Source organism: Grus americana, chromosome 21 (genome assembly GCF_028858705.1).
Source record: "Grus americana isolate bGruAme1 chromosome 21, bGruAme1.mat, whole genome shotgun sequence".
Classification (NCBI taxonomy): domain Eukaryota; kingdom Metazoa; phylum Chordata; class Aves; order Gruiformes; family Gruidae; genus Grus; species Grus americana.
The window spans coordinates 4,857,925-4,873,690 of NC_072872.1; the positions used below are offsets into that span (position 1 = coordinate 4,857,925).

The 15,766-nt window shown below is 49.5% G+C and overlaps 1 protein-coding gene across 3 annotated transcripts; it reads right to left on the reverse strand.

Annotated features, from left to right (window-relative positions):
• Window positions 1-234: 234 nt before the first annotated feature.
• H6PD (hexose-6-phosphate dehydrogenase/glucose 1-dehydrogenase) lies at window positions 235-15,044 on the reverse strand. Of its 3 annotated transcripts, none has more exons than XM_054849445.1 (7): window positions 14,790-15,044; window positions 14,244-14,385; window positions 12,357-12,527; window positions 9,937-10,593; window positions 8,628-8,745; window positions 6,135-6,404; window positions 235-5,460 (listed from the first exon to the last, which is right to left on the reverse strand). In XM_054849445.1, the coding sequence occupies exons 4-7, from the start codon at window positions 10,561-10,563 to the stop codon at window positions 4,103-4,105; spliced, it is 2,373 nt and encodes a 790-aa protein (XP_054705420.1). In that variant the 5' UTR covers window positions 10,564-10,593; window positions 12,357-12,527; window positions 14,244-14,385; window positions 14,790-15,044; the 3' UTR covers window positions 235-4,102. The 3 variants fall into 3 exon arrangements, with proteins under 3 accessions (XP_054705420.1, XP_054705419.1, XP_054705421.1); XM_054849444.1 differs by having other exon boundaries at window positions 14,500-15,044; XM_054849446.1 differs by lacking the exon at window positions 14,244-14,385 and having other exon boundaries at window positions 14,500-15,044.
• Window positions 15,045-15,766: the final 722 nt, after the last annotated feature.

Consider the following 15,766-nt stretch of genomic DNA (forward strand, 5'->3'; position numbering starts at 1 on the left):
AAAGGGCTTTGGCTGTTCCTGTGTTTTGAAAAGCCCTGGCCTTGGTTGGATGATACATCCAAAAAAAAAAAGAAAGAGAGACTCAGAGTGAACATTTAAGACTGCTGGTTTCATGCTACAGAAAATTCAATGTTGTCTTTTTTGTACAAGTAGGACATTAAAAGTTCACTCACCAAGAAGACAGGGAAAAAAACCCAGAATGATCACCAGTCTTTGAAAGAAATTAAGACACTCTTGTTAAAAACTATTTATTTTTTATAAATATAATTCTCTATTAATTACACAACATGAAAGGAATCACAAAACTTTACTCATGGGAAAATAAGATTTTTCAACTTGATTTACAAAAGTTGAAGTGAAAAATTCATTACTTCCAGTGTTAGTTTTCTGTAAAACATAAATAATCATACCATTGAATTCTAGGAATGCACTTGCCATTTAAAAAAAAAAAGTTGGTATCAATAATCACTTATGGGAGAAACAGACTATAAGAAGTTACTCCATGGAGTTGTTTTTGCAAAGAAAGGTTAATACAAGCTCTCAAGTAGGTGCACACCTCCTATTAATAGCTTTCACAAAATAAAAATAGCGCTGCTTCCTTGGCCTATAGCCCAGTGGATTTCTACCATTCTTCTTCATCATTTAACCCTTCTTCCCATCCACAGTCTCCCTCTTGCTAGTCCCAAATTTTATATATTTAAAGATATTTGGTTTTCATTTGGCAAATGCTAAGTATTGAAGAGTTTAACAGGAATGTCTGTGTCAAAAAAAAAAAAAAGAGAAAAAAGAAAGAGAAAAAAAGAAAGAAAAAAAAGAAAGAGAAAAAAAAGAAAGAAAAAAAACCCCAAACAACCCAGACAGCTATGTTCACAGAGGAAAACAGGTGTAAGCTTTTACTGAATTTTAATAAAATCTAGGATGAATTTTGGGGTGACCCATTACAGACTTCGCAAATTAACCCTATTTTCAGCTGGAAAGAACAGCAGCTCTCTGGGAAAAATACACATGCTTGTTTAAAAGTGCAAATAAACCTCTCTAAAGCTTATTTCAAAACCTGCCAGCCAAATATTGACAAGAAAGTGTGCAGAAATAACACCAATGCCACAGTCATCTATAAAGTAGTAATAAGTTCTGCCATTCATGACAATATATTTATTCTCGCATAGGTGAATTTTTCATTAAAACTTGTTCCCTCACACCACATACAAAAGAACTGGAATGAAGTTAACATGGCTATTTTTGTTAAAAAACGAAAAAAGATGTTTGAATTTATGCACATACCAGACCTAAAACATCTTCCTCTGCACAGCTGTTTCAGCCACTGTGGTATATTTTGGTGCCAGTGCTTGCTAGCACTCATCTACGAAGAGAGTTATTCCAGAAGAGTTCTTCCTGTTAACTCCGAGGCGCGTGCTCTCATTCCAGGCTCCACTACCAGCACATCCACTTGACAAGCAAGTCCTGCAGCAAGGAACCCGCAGTGCTCACCATCCTCCCCCTTTTCTATGCTACTCTCTTCCCCTGCGATTTATTTTCACCCTTTGGTGTTTGTGCTGGTAGTTAAGCCTGCCTGTAACCATGAAACAGGCAGGAGCAAACTTACTCAACAAAACACCCACAAAAGGCGGATTACCAGCCACCCGGGCTGTCAAACCAGACCAGTTAAGGCACTTGTGTCTCTTCTGCGTTTGAGCTTTTGAGAAAGTTACACCACCACAAGTCCCCTCCTTTGCCATGGAAAAGCAAAGTGATGCACATCAGTGCAACTCAGCTCAGCTTAGGCAATACAGCCTGTAAAATGCAGCTTTTCTGGACCATCTGCAAGGTGGGGGAGGGTGTCTGCCAGAAATCACAGCCAGTCCCTGAGAATTTGGCCTTTTCCTGCTGCACATAGCTTCTGCCAGGTTATGTTCTCCCTGGCTCTGTTTGCCTAGGGACTGCTGACAAGTAACAGGCTCTCTAGAGCTTGCTCAGTGCACTTTTATCTGTGCAATTAGCAGAGGACAACGATTCTGATTTCTGCGTTAGGAGAAGCCTTATGCTGAAAGGCAGCAACTCGGGAGCCTGGGAGCACAGGCTGTACGGACCTGCCCACCTTGCTTCGTGTGCTATCAGCCCATAGCACCTATTTATACCCGGATTTGCATCTTCACCACTAGGATTCAGCAGACTCCTGTGCAGGGAAGGATTTGAAGCTTTCTAAAGCAAAGTCTCCTCCCTTCCCTCCCTTTACTGCAGACTTTCAGGTCCCTAAGGGGTCACCAGACTCCCAGGTCCAGCTCCCCAGGATCCTGCTTTTCCCTGGTGAGGCTCCAGGGCTGTGAAGGGTGGCCCAGCCGCAGACCAGCCCTGAAGGAACAGCACGCAACTTGCTGCTGCTGCTCGGGGTCGGGGCGCCATCTCCTGTCAGCATCAGGGTCCCTGCGGAGCCCTCAGTCCCTGGGTCACCTCAGACCCTGCCATCTCCACCCGGTCACCCACACACAGCTACTTCTCTGTGGAAACAAGGCCAGCATTCACAGGAAGAAGAGGGAAATCCCCTTGAAAGTGGCCTCTGCTCCTCCACGGAATCCTCCTGCAGTGGGTCTGTCCCATCCCGGTGCCACCCTGGGTGAGGGAGTTTGTCCCCAGCCTCTACATGGACCATCAGCCCAGATTTTCCCATCTTGCACTGCCTTGATTTCCTTACCAAAAGCTGCACTCTGGTGTGCTGGGGTAAATTACGCATTAGAGAAGATCACGGAGCATTTGGGGATATCATGAAAGCAGAGAGACACCCGTTGTGCGTGGCAGCGTTCTGGGAAGGTGAAAGTTAGGAAGGGCAGAGTGGGGTCTGTAGGCAGGACTAGATGTCTCCAACCCTTCATGTGACCAACAGCACTATACATTTCTATAACCACTTAATGTCATCCTGACAACACAGAGATGTAATTTTCTAGTTCCGTGTGCCCAAGAGATATGTACAGAGAAAATTCCGTCCCCTTATAAGTCAGTGTCCCTGAGTTCAAACTCCACCACCGCCATCTGCAAACACTGTAACTACCTTAATGTGTGCTGTAATGACGGATATGTTGATAGTTATAAAGCTGCCTCCTGTAGAAATTTGATAAGCCACTGAACGACACTGCAAGTGTCAATTCTGAGGACAGAGAAAAGTTCACTTCAGAAAATAAGACAGAAAAAGATGGTTAAAGAAAACATTTCTTTGCTAGCTAGACCCAAACAACTTCTGTGAACACCAAGCTTTTCCCTCAATAATTACTGCACTGCAGGCAAGTAACGGCTCTGTGAACTGCCATATTCCTCACTCTGTCCCCACTGCTCTAAGACCCTAAAAAGCAATGTGTCTTCCTTCTCCATCCCCCATGGTATCACCTATCCACTTCACGAAAGCAGCAAATTACTGCTTATAAGCTCAACCTCTGCTGCTGGGCAATTTGCAAAGACTCAGGACTGCAGCGAGCTCACAAATCAGTGTCAGCATTTAGGGGCCACATGCCACAAAAGCAAACGGGCGCCTGTGCTTCCAGGGGAGCACAGCCACAGTCTGTGGCTGCCTGACACCGAGATGGGCTGCAGATACAGGACCACAGACCCACGTGCACACAACTGTCGTTTTCTGTCGTTCACCGAGACAATGACTCTGTCCCAGCCAGACTGAGCAGGGCAGAGGATGAACATGTTATTACTGTCTTCTAGCCTGAGAATTAAAAAAAAAAAAAAATAAAATTGGCAGGTACTTAATTTTAAAAGTCTCCTGTAGCGCCTGCGAGGTAGTTAAATGCTAATAACCACAAAGGCCTGACAGGGAAAACCGAGGCACTTCAAGGTGAGGTAATTTGTCCAAAGTCACAGTCTGAATCCCTAGCAGAGCCAGAATTGCTGCACTGGGCTCTTGGCTCCTACTTGGCTCTGAACACTGAGCTGAGCTCCTTTCCGGGCTCAAATGTCAGAGGCACTGCAGGCCACGGATTTCCCAGAAGGTTAGAGGAGCCTGTCAGAGATGAAGCTGCTGCTGGCAACAGAAAAACATGGACATTGTGTAGGAAAATCCAGGCTGTAAGGGCCACGCAGACAAGGGAGGAGGGACACTGTGAAGGCATCACCCAAGCAGAGCTTCATAATCCACATACCACACCAGCTGGCCAGAGCTGGGGCTGACACCCGAGATAGGCCATTTCCTTGGCTCACGGCCCACCCTGCTGAGCAGGGTGGTGATGTCGTGCTTACCCTTCCCCAGAACCAGGACAAACACCTGCCTGGCCTTGTTGATGAGGGGTAGGCTAAGGCTCATCCTTTGGTGAGGTTTGACAGGGCTTTCGGTCAGCACCACAGCCTGAGCCCCTTCCAAGCCATTTTCAGATCGGGGGAAGAGCGAGGCAGTGTGCCCATCAACGCCCACCCCCAGCAGCACCAGGTCAAAGCTGGCATTGGCCACCAGGGCCATGATCTCCTTGGCATACAGCTCCGTGCCTCCGTCCTCTTCCACACAGAGCCGCTGGTTCAGGTGCACAGGCATGGGGTGGACATTGAAGTAGGGCACCCTGACACTCTGGAGGAGGTGGCTGTGCAAGCTGAAGAAGTTGGACTCAGTGTCGGTGAGAGGAACACAGCGTTCATCTACCAGCCAGATGTGGGTGTGCTTCCAGGGGAAGGCATAATGGTGTCTTGCCAGCCGCTGGAATAGGACCACTGGGCTTGAGCCACCTGAGAGGGCCAGGTGGAACTGCCCAGAGCGTGCCACAGTCCTGCTTGCTGTCTCCTCGATGTCAGAAGCCAGCTGGGAAATCAGGTCCTCAGACCATGCTGAGACCAGGGGATTTTGCCGAAATTTGGACTGGATTGACCTATAATCACTTGGCATCAGCCTGCTGGGGTTCAGCAGTTCCACCGGCTCTGCCAGTGTGAATGCCACTTCCCCACTCACCATTTCAAAGTCTAAGAGGTGCTGGTTCTCTGTGCCTCCAGGGTAGAGGCGCAGGGGCTGGTGGGAAATGCTCTTCAGCAGTGGTGTCCAGAATCCCCAGGAGGCCAGCAGGTTCTCAGTGGTAATGAAGAAGTCCTTCCTGCCATGGTAGATGTTGGAGATGAGGACAGAATACGCATCTCTCTCCTTCACAGGGCTGTACACATAGTAATCAGACAATGGCTGTCCAAAAATGTGCAAGTCGGACGGGCCTGCTGCTTCTCTCCAACTGCCTTCTGGCATGACAGGCCTGAAAAGGTTCCTGCTCACAAGCACTGCAGGGGTGTTGAGTGCACCATGCCCAATGTAGAAGATGATCTGCTTGGCTTTACACTGGCTGTGCCCTCCATCCCGCAGAGTCTCACTCTGAGTGCAGTAGGCCCGGTTCTTGAAGAGAACACGGACATAACCTACCCGTTCATCCAGAGCTTTCCCAGAAGTGAGGAGGAAAGGGACCCCTTCCCAACGCAGGCTGTCACTGTGAATCAGCACACCTGAAATGACAGTTGTCTCAGCTACCAAATTAAACCTGAGCAGCAAGCAGATTTGAGGGGATCTCTATCACCCATCATTCTCCTTCCTTAGCTCCCAGAAATCTTGGCAGCCACTGTGTCTCCTGCTCCACATTCAACCCTTTCCTGACATCACTGGACTACCTACAGCTACCCTGCTGTGCTTCCTCCCAGATATCCCACTTGATTAGCCTCCTTTCATCTTGCAGGAAACCAGTTTCTGAGCACAAATATCATTCAGATAAAATCTTTAATGTCCAGAAGACACAGCATGGCCACATACGGCCTTGTGGTCTACTAATCACAGAGAACTGCCAATGTTTTCCCCCTCAGATGCAGAGAGCAACTCGACTTTATAAAAAGGCAAAGGAGTTTGCAGGCCACTTCTAAAAATAACGCAGAGATCCTATCAAGAATAATGGGACTTAGCTCTTACGCAATGCTTCCCATTCACTGGATCATGAGTTACCTAACATGACAATGGTATTATCTTGTTACAGCTCCCAGTTACCATGCCGGCGGATGCCTGGAGACATCCCTGTGTCAGCAGTGTGGTCCAGAGTCATGGAGCTGGTATCAGCATGCAAGGACCCACATCTCCTGCTCTCCTCAGCTCTAGACTACTCCCCTCTCCAGGGCCGAGACCAAACTCTCACCTGCAAAAGTTGGTGTTGTGCTGATGTAGTCTTGTGCCTTCTGCAGTTCCTCCTGTACTTGGCTGGCATACGCCTGATACTGACCCAACACGGCACTGTTTTTCTCCAGGCCCCGCAAGGACTGGAAGGCCTGCAGTTTGCACTGCAAAACCTCTTCAGCCTTGCTCACGTTGGCTGGGAGCTCCATGGTCAGGAACATCAGGGCCTCCGTGAGGTGGTTCTGCAGCACATCCCGGATGACTCCGTATTGCTCGTAGAAGCTGGTGCGACCTGAGGACAAAGAGGAAGTAAGATGCTGGTAAACTGATGTGGTTTTCTTGCAGCCTTGCCCTCTGCATGTATAATGTGTGTGCCAAGGAGAACAAAGAGCACAATCCATAATTGGTTTGCACCAAGCTCCTCTTCTCCTGGCCCAACAATTAACTTGAAGCTATCAAGCTCAGAGAAGTTGTGGATGTCCCATCAATGGAAGCGTTCAAGGTCTGGTTGGACAGGGCTTTGAGCAAGTGAAAGGGGCTGACCTAGTGAAAGATATCCCTGCCCATGGCAGGGGAGCTGGACTAGATGATCTTCAAAGGTCCCTTTCAACCCACACCATGCTACAGTTCTATGATTCTAAGCCTTTCCTCTCCCTCCAGAGGGGCTTCCAAAATGTCTCTGCTACTGCATTAAAGATAAAATGTTCCCATGGCCTGTCCTCCACAGAGCCAGACATAATCCTCCTTTTGGGTGCTTACAGAGCTTAAACCCAGCAGGAGTAATGCTCTTGCCTGGTACTTCCTGAGTGCACAGGCAGCTTTGCTTTCCTGGACTGCTCGTGCTTTGAGAAGCTGCAGTCAGTGACTTGCAGCAATACCCAACTCAAACCCCACCCATGCAGCATGATGCACGGCCCCTGTATAACTCTCGCCCTGACACTCCTGTCCCCCAGGTCACAGCACCTGGCCTGGGACTCCACACAACGTGCAGTTCTATGCAAAAGCTTTGACGGAGTAGCTGGAAAGTGGAGTCAGAGCAGGGACCCCAGCAGCTCCATAGCTACATGCCAGGTCGACAGAAGAGCTGAAGCGGGGCCCTGGCAATGTGCGCTGCTCTTCACTGCCTCTTTTTCCCTGGTTTTCATGTCCTCTGAAGGCTCTGGCTGAGCCATGCCCTTGACAGACAAAATTTCACACACAAAGCCCTGCTTCTCTTTCCCTGCCTGACTTCTCATGCAGGTGGGAACAGGGGGAGAAGGACAATGCGCTTACAAAGTGACTTAAACAGCTGCCTTGCTGTAGTCCAGCAGCAGCAGGCTGCACACTGCAGACTGCATCACAGCCATAGGCTTCCCCTATTGATTGATACATTTATCTCCCTTGCTCTAATCCAAAGGCACATTCATTAACGTAATCAATGCTGCAGAGTTGCTTGGAGCCAGGTTGCCAGCTGAAGCCGCACAGGAGAAAAAAAGATGTTAAATAAAAAATTACAAAGTTGTTCAGACCAGGGAGGGTACAGGGTGTAGCTGGGGCTATGCACAGACAACACTGTTCTCCCTAAATCTCTGCAGTTCCTCCCACAAACAGGCCCAGGTGAGGTCTGCGCTGCCAAACCAAAGATTACTCCAAGTTTGATAAAGTTGCATTAATTGAGTTTGTGGTGGCTGAGGAAGGAAGGAAGGGAGGGAGGGAGGAGGAAGATAGAAGAGGAGGTAAAGCAAGTGGAGAAGCAATCCTGATGTTGCAGAACTGAGGGCGCCTGACATCCCGAGAAGTGCTGCGGGTGGCAGTCCAGCCCAGAGAGCTTTATGCTGAGCACTGCAGAGCGGATGCTGCAGCACTGCAGGGAGGGATTGCAGCCTTGTCCTTCAGCAGGAGACCCATGCTAGCAACTCTGGGCTTGGATTTTCCCTCTGCAATGCTCTTTCTTCCTACAGAGAGGAAGGGAAAGAAACAGGCAGACAAACACAGACTGACCGAGGTACCTGGACTGACACTGACTAGCTGGTATGGGTAACATCCGGGCAAAAGATGCAAAGCATCTTCCAAAGAATAGCGCAAATGTATATTCGGTGTGAGCTTGGTAGCTAACAGGACAGGAATACAAACGGGTTGTTGTTACAACCAGCTTATTGCAGCACTGAACTGAAGCAGCCCTAGATTGCATCAATTCCAAATCCAGTGCCTTTTACCAAGCTTTGGGATGGAGAGCTGGTGCAGTACCCCCAAAGCTCTGCAGCAGAAAAGGGTGGGGGATTCTGCCCCTGCTCCCAGCTGAACTGCAACAGGAATCTTTTCTGGGAAGCAGCAACACTACATGGAAGTGAGTCAGTCCCTAGCATAGGAAGTGCAAGGCAGTCCCTCTCTATTTCCAGGGAGCAACATATCATTCATCTGCTCTTTTTTGTTTCTGCACCAGCACTACCTCAAGGGCCACTTTCATATAATTAATGAACCTGCCAGTTCTCCTCCTCACTCATTCACCCTAGCTTTGCACACTCGCCTCACCAACCTTTAGCATCCACAGTCTCTTTCAAGACAATCTCCACTCTTTCCACATGATGTCGGTTCCAAATTGGATCCAGAAACTGTCGGTTCTGATCTCGAAAAGGCAGGATATGGGCTACAGCCTGTGAAGGGAAAAATCAAAGACCCAACAAAAACTCACCAGGTATTCTCTGCCTCCCTGCCCCATCCGGCCCTGGGATGTGGCCAGCTCTGGGGTGTCAGCAGATGTGCCACACAGCAGAGAGCAGAGTAGGTCTGAGAAGAGAAAATCAGCAAGGGAGCCTGCAGTGATGCACAACAGGGTCTCCAATGACCGTACAGAGCAGACATTAAAGGTATCTCTGAGGCATTTTGAGGTTTCATGTGAAAAAGGCTGAACTACAAACTGCAAGGCACTCAGTTTATATCCGTCAAAGGACAAAGGGCTGAGTCAGACCATCCTGGGACTAACGTACAGTTCCAAAATGCTGAAATACATCAGATCAGATGCTTACACCACTAAAGCCATCTGCTCTTTTTGGGAGAAAAAATAAAAGAAAAAAATAAAAGAGAAGAAATCCCCCCTCTTAGAGATGCCCTCCTTGCAGCTGGACATGCAACCTTCTGAGTAAAATCTGGCCACAGTGCCACAGCTGGAACAGGCTACTTTCAAAATGTGGCATCGCATTCCTCTAAAACAAGGGTGGCATGTCCTTGAACACGTTCCCTCTGGGACAATGCAGCTCCACATCCTGAACTGTCCCTGCAGCAGCCAGTCCTCCATGCCCCGAGTGGAACACAGGGCAGGAAGAAACCTTCTCCTAAGCATCCCACAAAACTAACATCCCATCAGCTCCATATCATATTAAATTAAAAACCGCTTCTAGAAGCCATGGCTAAGCAGAGAGGCCTGTGTGTAATGAGATGGGAGAACTGTGAGAGGGAAAGGGCGTTGCTTATTCAGCGAAATCAAAGCCCTGACCTTGGTGAGAAGACCAGATGAATTCTGCATCTCTCCTTCACGCATGCACACGGTTCACCCCTACGCCCTGGCTTCCCCCTGGAGAGGGGACCCTCATCACTCTAACGGAGAAAGCCCTGCTTTGGTCTGCACGCTCCCTCTGCTCTGTAGGAGGATGGAGCAGCACAGTACAGGACAAGAACAACAGTACAGGACTCCATAAGCAAATGGAGGCTTGGGAGCGCACTCAGTGGCTCTGCCTGAATTTGAGAAGGGAACGACACTCTCATTAGATGCAGAGCTGACATCCAACACTCTCCCAGCCACTGAGTCCCTCAACCTGGCAGGGAGCTGCACATTGCAAGCTGCTCACCTGTTTGCCAAGGTAGTGGTCCACCCGGTACATCTCCTCTTCCCTGAAGAAGCTTGTCAGCTCTGCAGCCAGCTGCTGGGCTGACTCCAGGTCATGGCCAAAAGGTTTCTCCAACACCACACGCAACCAGGCTCCTGGAGGCGGCCTGCAGCTGCTGTTGATGTGGCGGGCAATCTCCGTGTAGGCAAATGGTGGTACTGAGAAGTAGAAGATCCTTCCAGCCTCCTTGAGCCCCTCCTGGCGAAGCAGCGTCTCAATCTCTCTGTTCAGCACAGTGTAGTTTTCGGCAGTCTTCAGCTGGTGGTATTGGCTCAGCTTCAGGAATTGGTCCTTGAGCACAGCACATCTGTTGGGAGATTCATCTGGGGGACAGGCCAGGTTCTTCAGCACATCAAACATCAACCTCTGCCCTGGCTCCAGAGCTGTCAGTGCAGCCCCATGGAAAGTGAAGCTGTGGCCACTGCTCACTTGGTCCATGTAGAGTTGGAATAGACCCTGCCACAAGTACTTCTTGGCCAAATCACCGGTGGCTCCCAGCAAGACCACTGAGATGTGGCCCTGGGACACTTCAGCAAGTGATGGCAAGGCTCCCATGAACAACACTGTACACAGGACTCTTCTCAGCATCTTGGGAAATAAGGGGTAGACCCAGGAGCACTAGAGGACAGGATTAAAAAAGAAAATCTGTCAATCCATGTTATAACACTGCAAAACACAATGCAAGGTACCTGCTTTCCCATGGCTGAAGAGCCAGAGACTTCTGCCTGGATCCTCCACCCAACAGTCTCTCCTCCCCTCCAAGATCTGAATGATGGTAGCACCCAGGGCTCTTGAAAGGACTGCAGCCTTTTCATGCGAACCAAGAAGTGGAAGACAGCATGTGCCTAAGGGCTTTCGGTAGCATAAGCATTGTTCCCACGGCTGAGTTAATGAGGGGGTGTCAATGCCTTTAGACTGTGAAGCTGAAATCCATTTTCATACGAATTTCAGAGCTGGCTACAAACGAACACGTGTGCCTGCAAATTAAGTACTGCTTTCAACAACCTCCTGTTTGGGACTTTGCTCTAGTGGTATTATGGTGCCTTGGCATTGCTTCATGTCAATATTGTCACAGCAGCTCAGAGACGAGCATGACCACTGGCAGTTCCAGTACACAGGCTCCTCTTTAATACACTGCGCTGCAATGGCTCATGTGCACTCTCATGAACGGAGCTGAATTAGGTTCTAATGAGCTACTGGGAGACAAATGGTCTGATAAAACAACACAGAGGAAGAAGTAGCTTAGTCCTTAAAATTGAGTCTAGACATGAGCCGGTCTAGATGCTGCCTGATGATGGTTGTGTATGCAGCCAGGAGGCAACGTGAGGTTTGTGTCTTGCCTAGTGCAACTTCCCATCTCTGAGGAGTGCATGTCCACACCCACTCTGGCCTTCTCCACTCAGTACCCATTCAAACAACTGCAGGCAGTAACAGCTGGTCTCCCTGACTAAAAAGCCCCTTTGCTCATTCTTATTTATTCTTGTTTCTCTAATCCAGAATAAAGTTGCTTTTAAGACATATAGTTCTTATACCTAGAAACACAGCAATGGATTTACAGCTCAAGAGAGCTAATCCAGAATAAGTGAATAAACCATTGTGCTATTCTCATTGCATGAAGTATTATTTCAGAAGCTCTTACACGGGCTATCTCATTCTCTTAATTTCATTTTCTGAAGTTGTGTTTAGTTGCAGCATAGCCTTCACAGCAGACAAAGATAATTAACCTTCTTTAAAAACTTTTGGTTCTTGTCAATAAATTTATACCTTTCAATTTTCCCTGTGTAGGAAAACCAGCCATTTTTTGACAGTAAGAGGCTATTTTATACTGGAGCAGTTGCAGTCTCGCTAGGCTTTGCACTGGCATGATTACACCATTTTAAAATGGCAGTTTTGTGACCATACAACTGAGAAATGGATCTTGGGTATGAGAATGAACATGATCATCTTATACTTCTACGGGCAGAGACAAGACAGAAAAGTGTCTCATCAGATTCATACATTCACAGTCAGCTAGAAAACATATCACTGGCTCTGTGACTCCAGTTACAGCTGCACATATGCCCCAGGACCAAAAGCTGTTAGCTTTTACCTGCCCAGAATTACCCAGGATTGTTTTTCCTAGCCTGGAGCTAAAGGCCTGGTCCTTGCTCCCCTTGAATGGCAGAGGGATGAAACACAGATGTTGTCCTAGCTCTTGACTGGTTCTCCCCCTGGAAAGCTCCCAGAAAAGTCATTATTCCATCCCCAAATCAACACAGGATCTAAATCAGCTAAAGGATGAGGATAACTAAATCAAAACAAGGAACTTCGGAATATCTCTCCCTATCTGCAGCTCGAACAGGTCTTTATAAATCTCATGTTTCTCTCCCCAGCAGACTCACCTGAATAATACAGGAGCTTTACAGAGACTGCAGTGGCAAAAGTAGCTGGAAATTTGTCGTCTTCAGAGTCCCTCCTGAGTGCAGATCTCTCTCCTCCTGTGACCGAGTGTACGGCAGACTTTCTGATCAATGGTCAGGTGAGCAAGCAAGATAAGACAGGTTGTTCCCTATCTGGTAAACGGGAGAAAAGACCCAATTACAGCAGAGAAAAAAAAAACGAATGTGCCTGTGCCAACAACGTCCCAGCACATCCCAGCTCTCAGCCCATACACGGTGGCTGTGCTGAACCTTTTGGCTGCCGTTTGTGAGCAGGCAAAACGCAGGCACGTGTGGCAACTCCTGCTCCCAGAGCGTCTTCCTGACTAACTCCTCTGGTTTGCACGTGAGCTCAGATCAGTGCTGAAGGTCTCCAATCGAGACCCCAGTGAGCCTCCCCAGGAGAGTCCCCCACTCCAACTCTCAGAAGAAAGGGCTCCCCAAGACTACCACCCAGAGGCAGTGAGAAGGGGTCGTTTTAGCGAGCCCCCCTAGGACAGCACTTGTGCGATGCTGCTGTGCCTTCTGGGCACCCTGGCTTCCCTCTCAAAGGTCAGTTTGCACAGAGACTCCATGGCTTTTCCTTCCCTGTTTCCTGCAGGGAAATCACACAGAGCTGGGTATCAGTTAGCCGACCACAACTGCAGCCCGCTCTGTTCCACCATCGTGCAAGGAGACAGCCCCAGTGCTCCCCAGAGGGCACACCACTCCCTCAAGAAACTGTCCAGTATCCATTGCTCTTCTCTGGACAGCTTCACCAAGGTATGCTATATCTGTGAGTCTAACTCATATCATCTCTCCCCAGCCTTCTGTTGTGACTGCCTCCCTTCCTGTTGTGGTATTTAAGCTCCATGTACCCACTTAAGGAATCCAGCAAATAGTGCTGGCAGCTGCAGAGGGGCAGAAGTGTGGCTCCTAAGATTCTGCCTAATTATCACTTTAAGCAGAAGTTTGGTTTTACTTCCCCCACTATGTGGCTACAATGCAGATGACAAAGTTTCTCAATGCACTAAAGTAATATTTACATTTTCTTGAGCAACCTTTGTTCCAGGAACCTAGAGAAGTTTGACATACTGCCCATTGCACCTCGGCAGACTGCAGTTAACTGCGATGCTGTACAGAGTCCGCAGCTGACGAGCAGGTACCTACTATGGAATGGAAGGGTTTGGGTGGGTCATTTTTTCCCACGTACCCAAGGAAACAAGTGAATTAGCCAAGTAGTTTCCTGGCAGATTCAGCTACGCAGTCACATGTATTTCCAAGTCCACTAAAAACCTGTTTCACAACACTCCCAATTGCAAAATACCGCACTACACTGCCCAGAATAAGGACAGTAAACCCAGGGATGTTTGTTTACTGCTTTCATATTAGGTAACCACCACTGTTCACATTAAAAAATAAAACTCTAAAAATCCCTCAGCCAGACAGTACACAGTTACTCAGTCAGGCTTCAGGAAAAGATTCCTGGGCCCAATCCATATAAAATGCTCTAGGAGCTTAACCCAGCAATATGTGTAAGACTGTGCATTCCCTTGCGTGGTCACTGGGGTTCCAGCTTGACAGGAGCTCATTTCAGGTATTCTAAGTTCCCCTGCTGCACAGAGCCAATGAAAAACATCTTCTTTATTACTGTTGCATCCCCACTGAAAAATAATTAACTAATGCATGGCCAAACGCAGCATGGCCTGGGGTTCCTACAAGACTATGCACATGTGGTACATGAAGGAAAGTTATCGAGATTCTTTGAGAATCAGGAAAAACATATTGGTCATCTGCATATGCAAAAATCAGAGCAGGAATGACCTCACCATCAGCTCCTGGAAAGGTCAGAGGCTTAATGTGGAGACTCACGTTAAAAGGAAGCTGAGAGACGCATGAATTAGCGTTTGGCTTTTCTTGTTAACCATCCAAGGCAGCACTGACATACAGTCTCACTCCAAAAAGCAAGCAAGCTCTGGCCCACGACAGTGGCAGTAGCTCAGTTTCCAAAGCCCTGGAAAAGTAGGAAGGACAGGGTTACAGCAAGAAAAATGACTAAAGTGCGTAGGCACCATCTCAGCCACACAGACATGAAACCCAAGCGACGAAACCTCCGAGGTGCCTGTACCTCGCTGTTACAGCCAGCCTGTGCCAGGAGGGACCCAAATCTCATCCTCCACCTTCCCCAGACCTCTCGCTGGCGACGTCCTTCCCGGTTTCCCGAGCACCGGGGATGCAGAAAGGACCCGGTGAACGTCCCTCCCCACGGACAGAGGTAAGCGGCACCAGCACGCGTGAGAGGGGCCAGAGGCCGTGCGGAGAAGCACGGCGGGGCGCTGGGAAGCGCGGCAGCACAACGCGCGCTGTGGGACGGGAAGCGGGGCCGGGGCCGGGGCCGGCTCTGCAGCGGCCGCTCACCCCGCTCTCGGCAAACGCCTCTGCCCTTCGCTTCTCCCCGCACCGCGGAAAGCGCCGCCCCGGGCTGCTCTGCCCTGCCCTATCGGGGGACGGGGCGGTGGGGTAGCGGCGGACCGGGGAGCCTCCCGCCGTCCACGGCACGGCACGGCACGGCCTTCCCGCTACACAGTGCTGCACGGCTATGTGCTGCACGGGAGAAGGCCGCCTTTTCCGGGCTGCCACACGCAGCCGCGGCGGGGGGAGCCGCGCAAAGAGCCGCCTCCGTCTTCCGTGCCCCGACCCGTCCCCGCTACCGCCCCCCACTCACCTCCCTCCCACCCCGGGCCCGCGAGTGGGGCGGTGGCGGCGGCGGCTGCGGGCGGGCCCGACACAGCGCCCCGCCCGCCGAGGCGCTCCTCCCACCGCCGAGAAAGTCTGCGGTTGGCGTCGGCTCTCGCCGGGCAGCGGCGGTCGGGAGGGGCAAAAAAATCGCAGTGCAGAGGGGGGTCGGGGGGGACAGGCCCCCTCCCTCGTGTGGGAGACAGCCACCCTTGCCCAGCCCCAGCTGAGCACCACCACTGTGACTGCAGCGTGGGCAATGAGGTTTGCACCCTTTCGACACCCGGGGGTTGCATCAGGCGTGTCCACATGGATGGGGGCATGGTGCATTCTCTTGGAGCGCATTTGGGCAGGTTCATAATGCACCATTACACCAAAACCTTTACTGACACCAGGAGTTTCAGTAACCAGAAGAAAAAGTCTCTATTTTCTGATCTAATTTATATATACATATATATATGCATATTTGCCTACAGACCTTGCATTGCTTTGTCGTGAAATTATTGTGACTTGAGCATGCTACCTTGTAACTACACATATGTATCCACAACTCTAGTCTTATGTTTTCTAAACAAAGGAAGTACCTTGTGAACCTCCTGCAGCGTATTTCAGTTCAGCTTGACAGTGCTTTTAGACACATCAAGTTTTGGGAAGGCAGG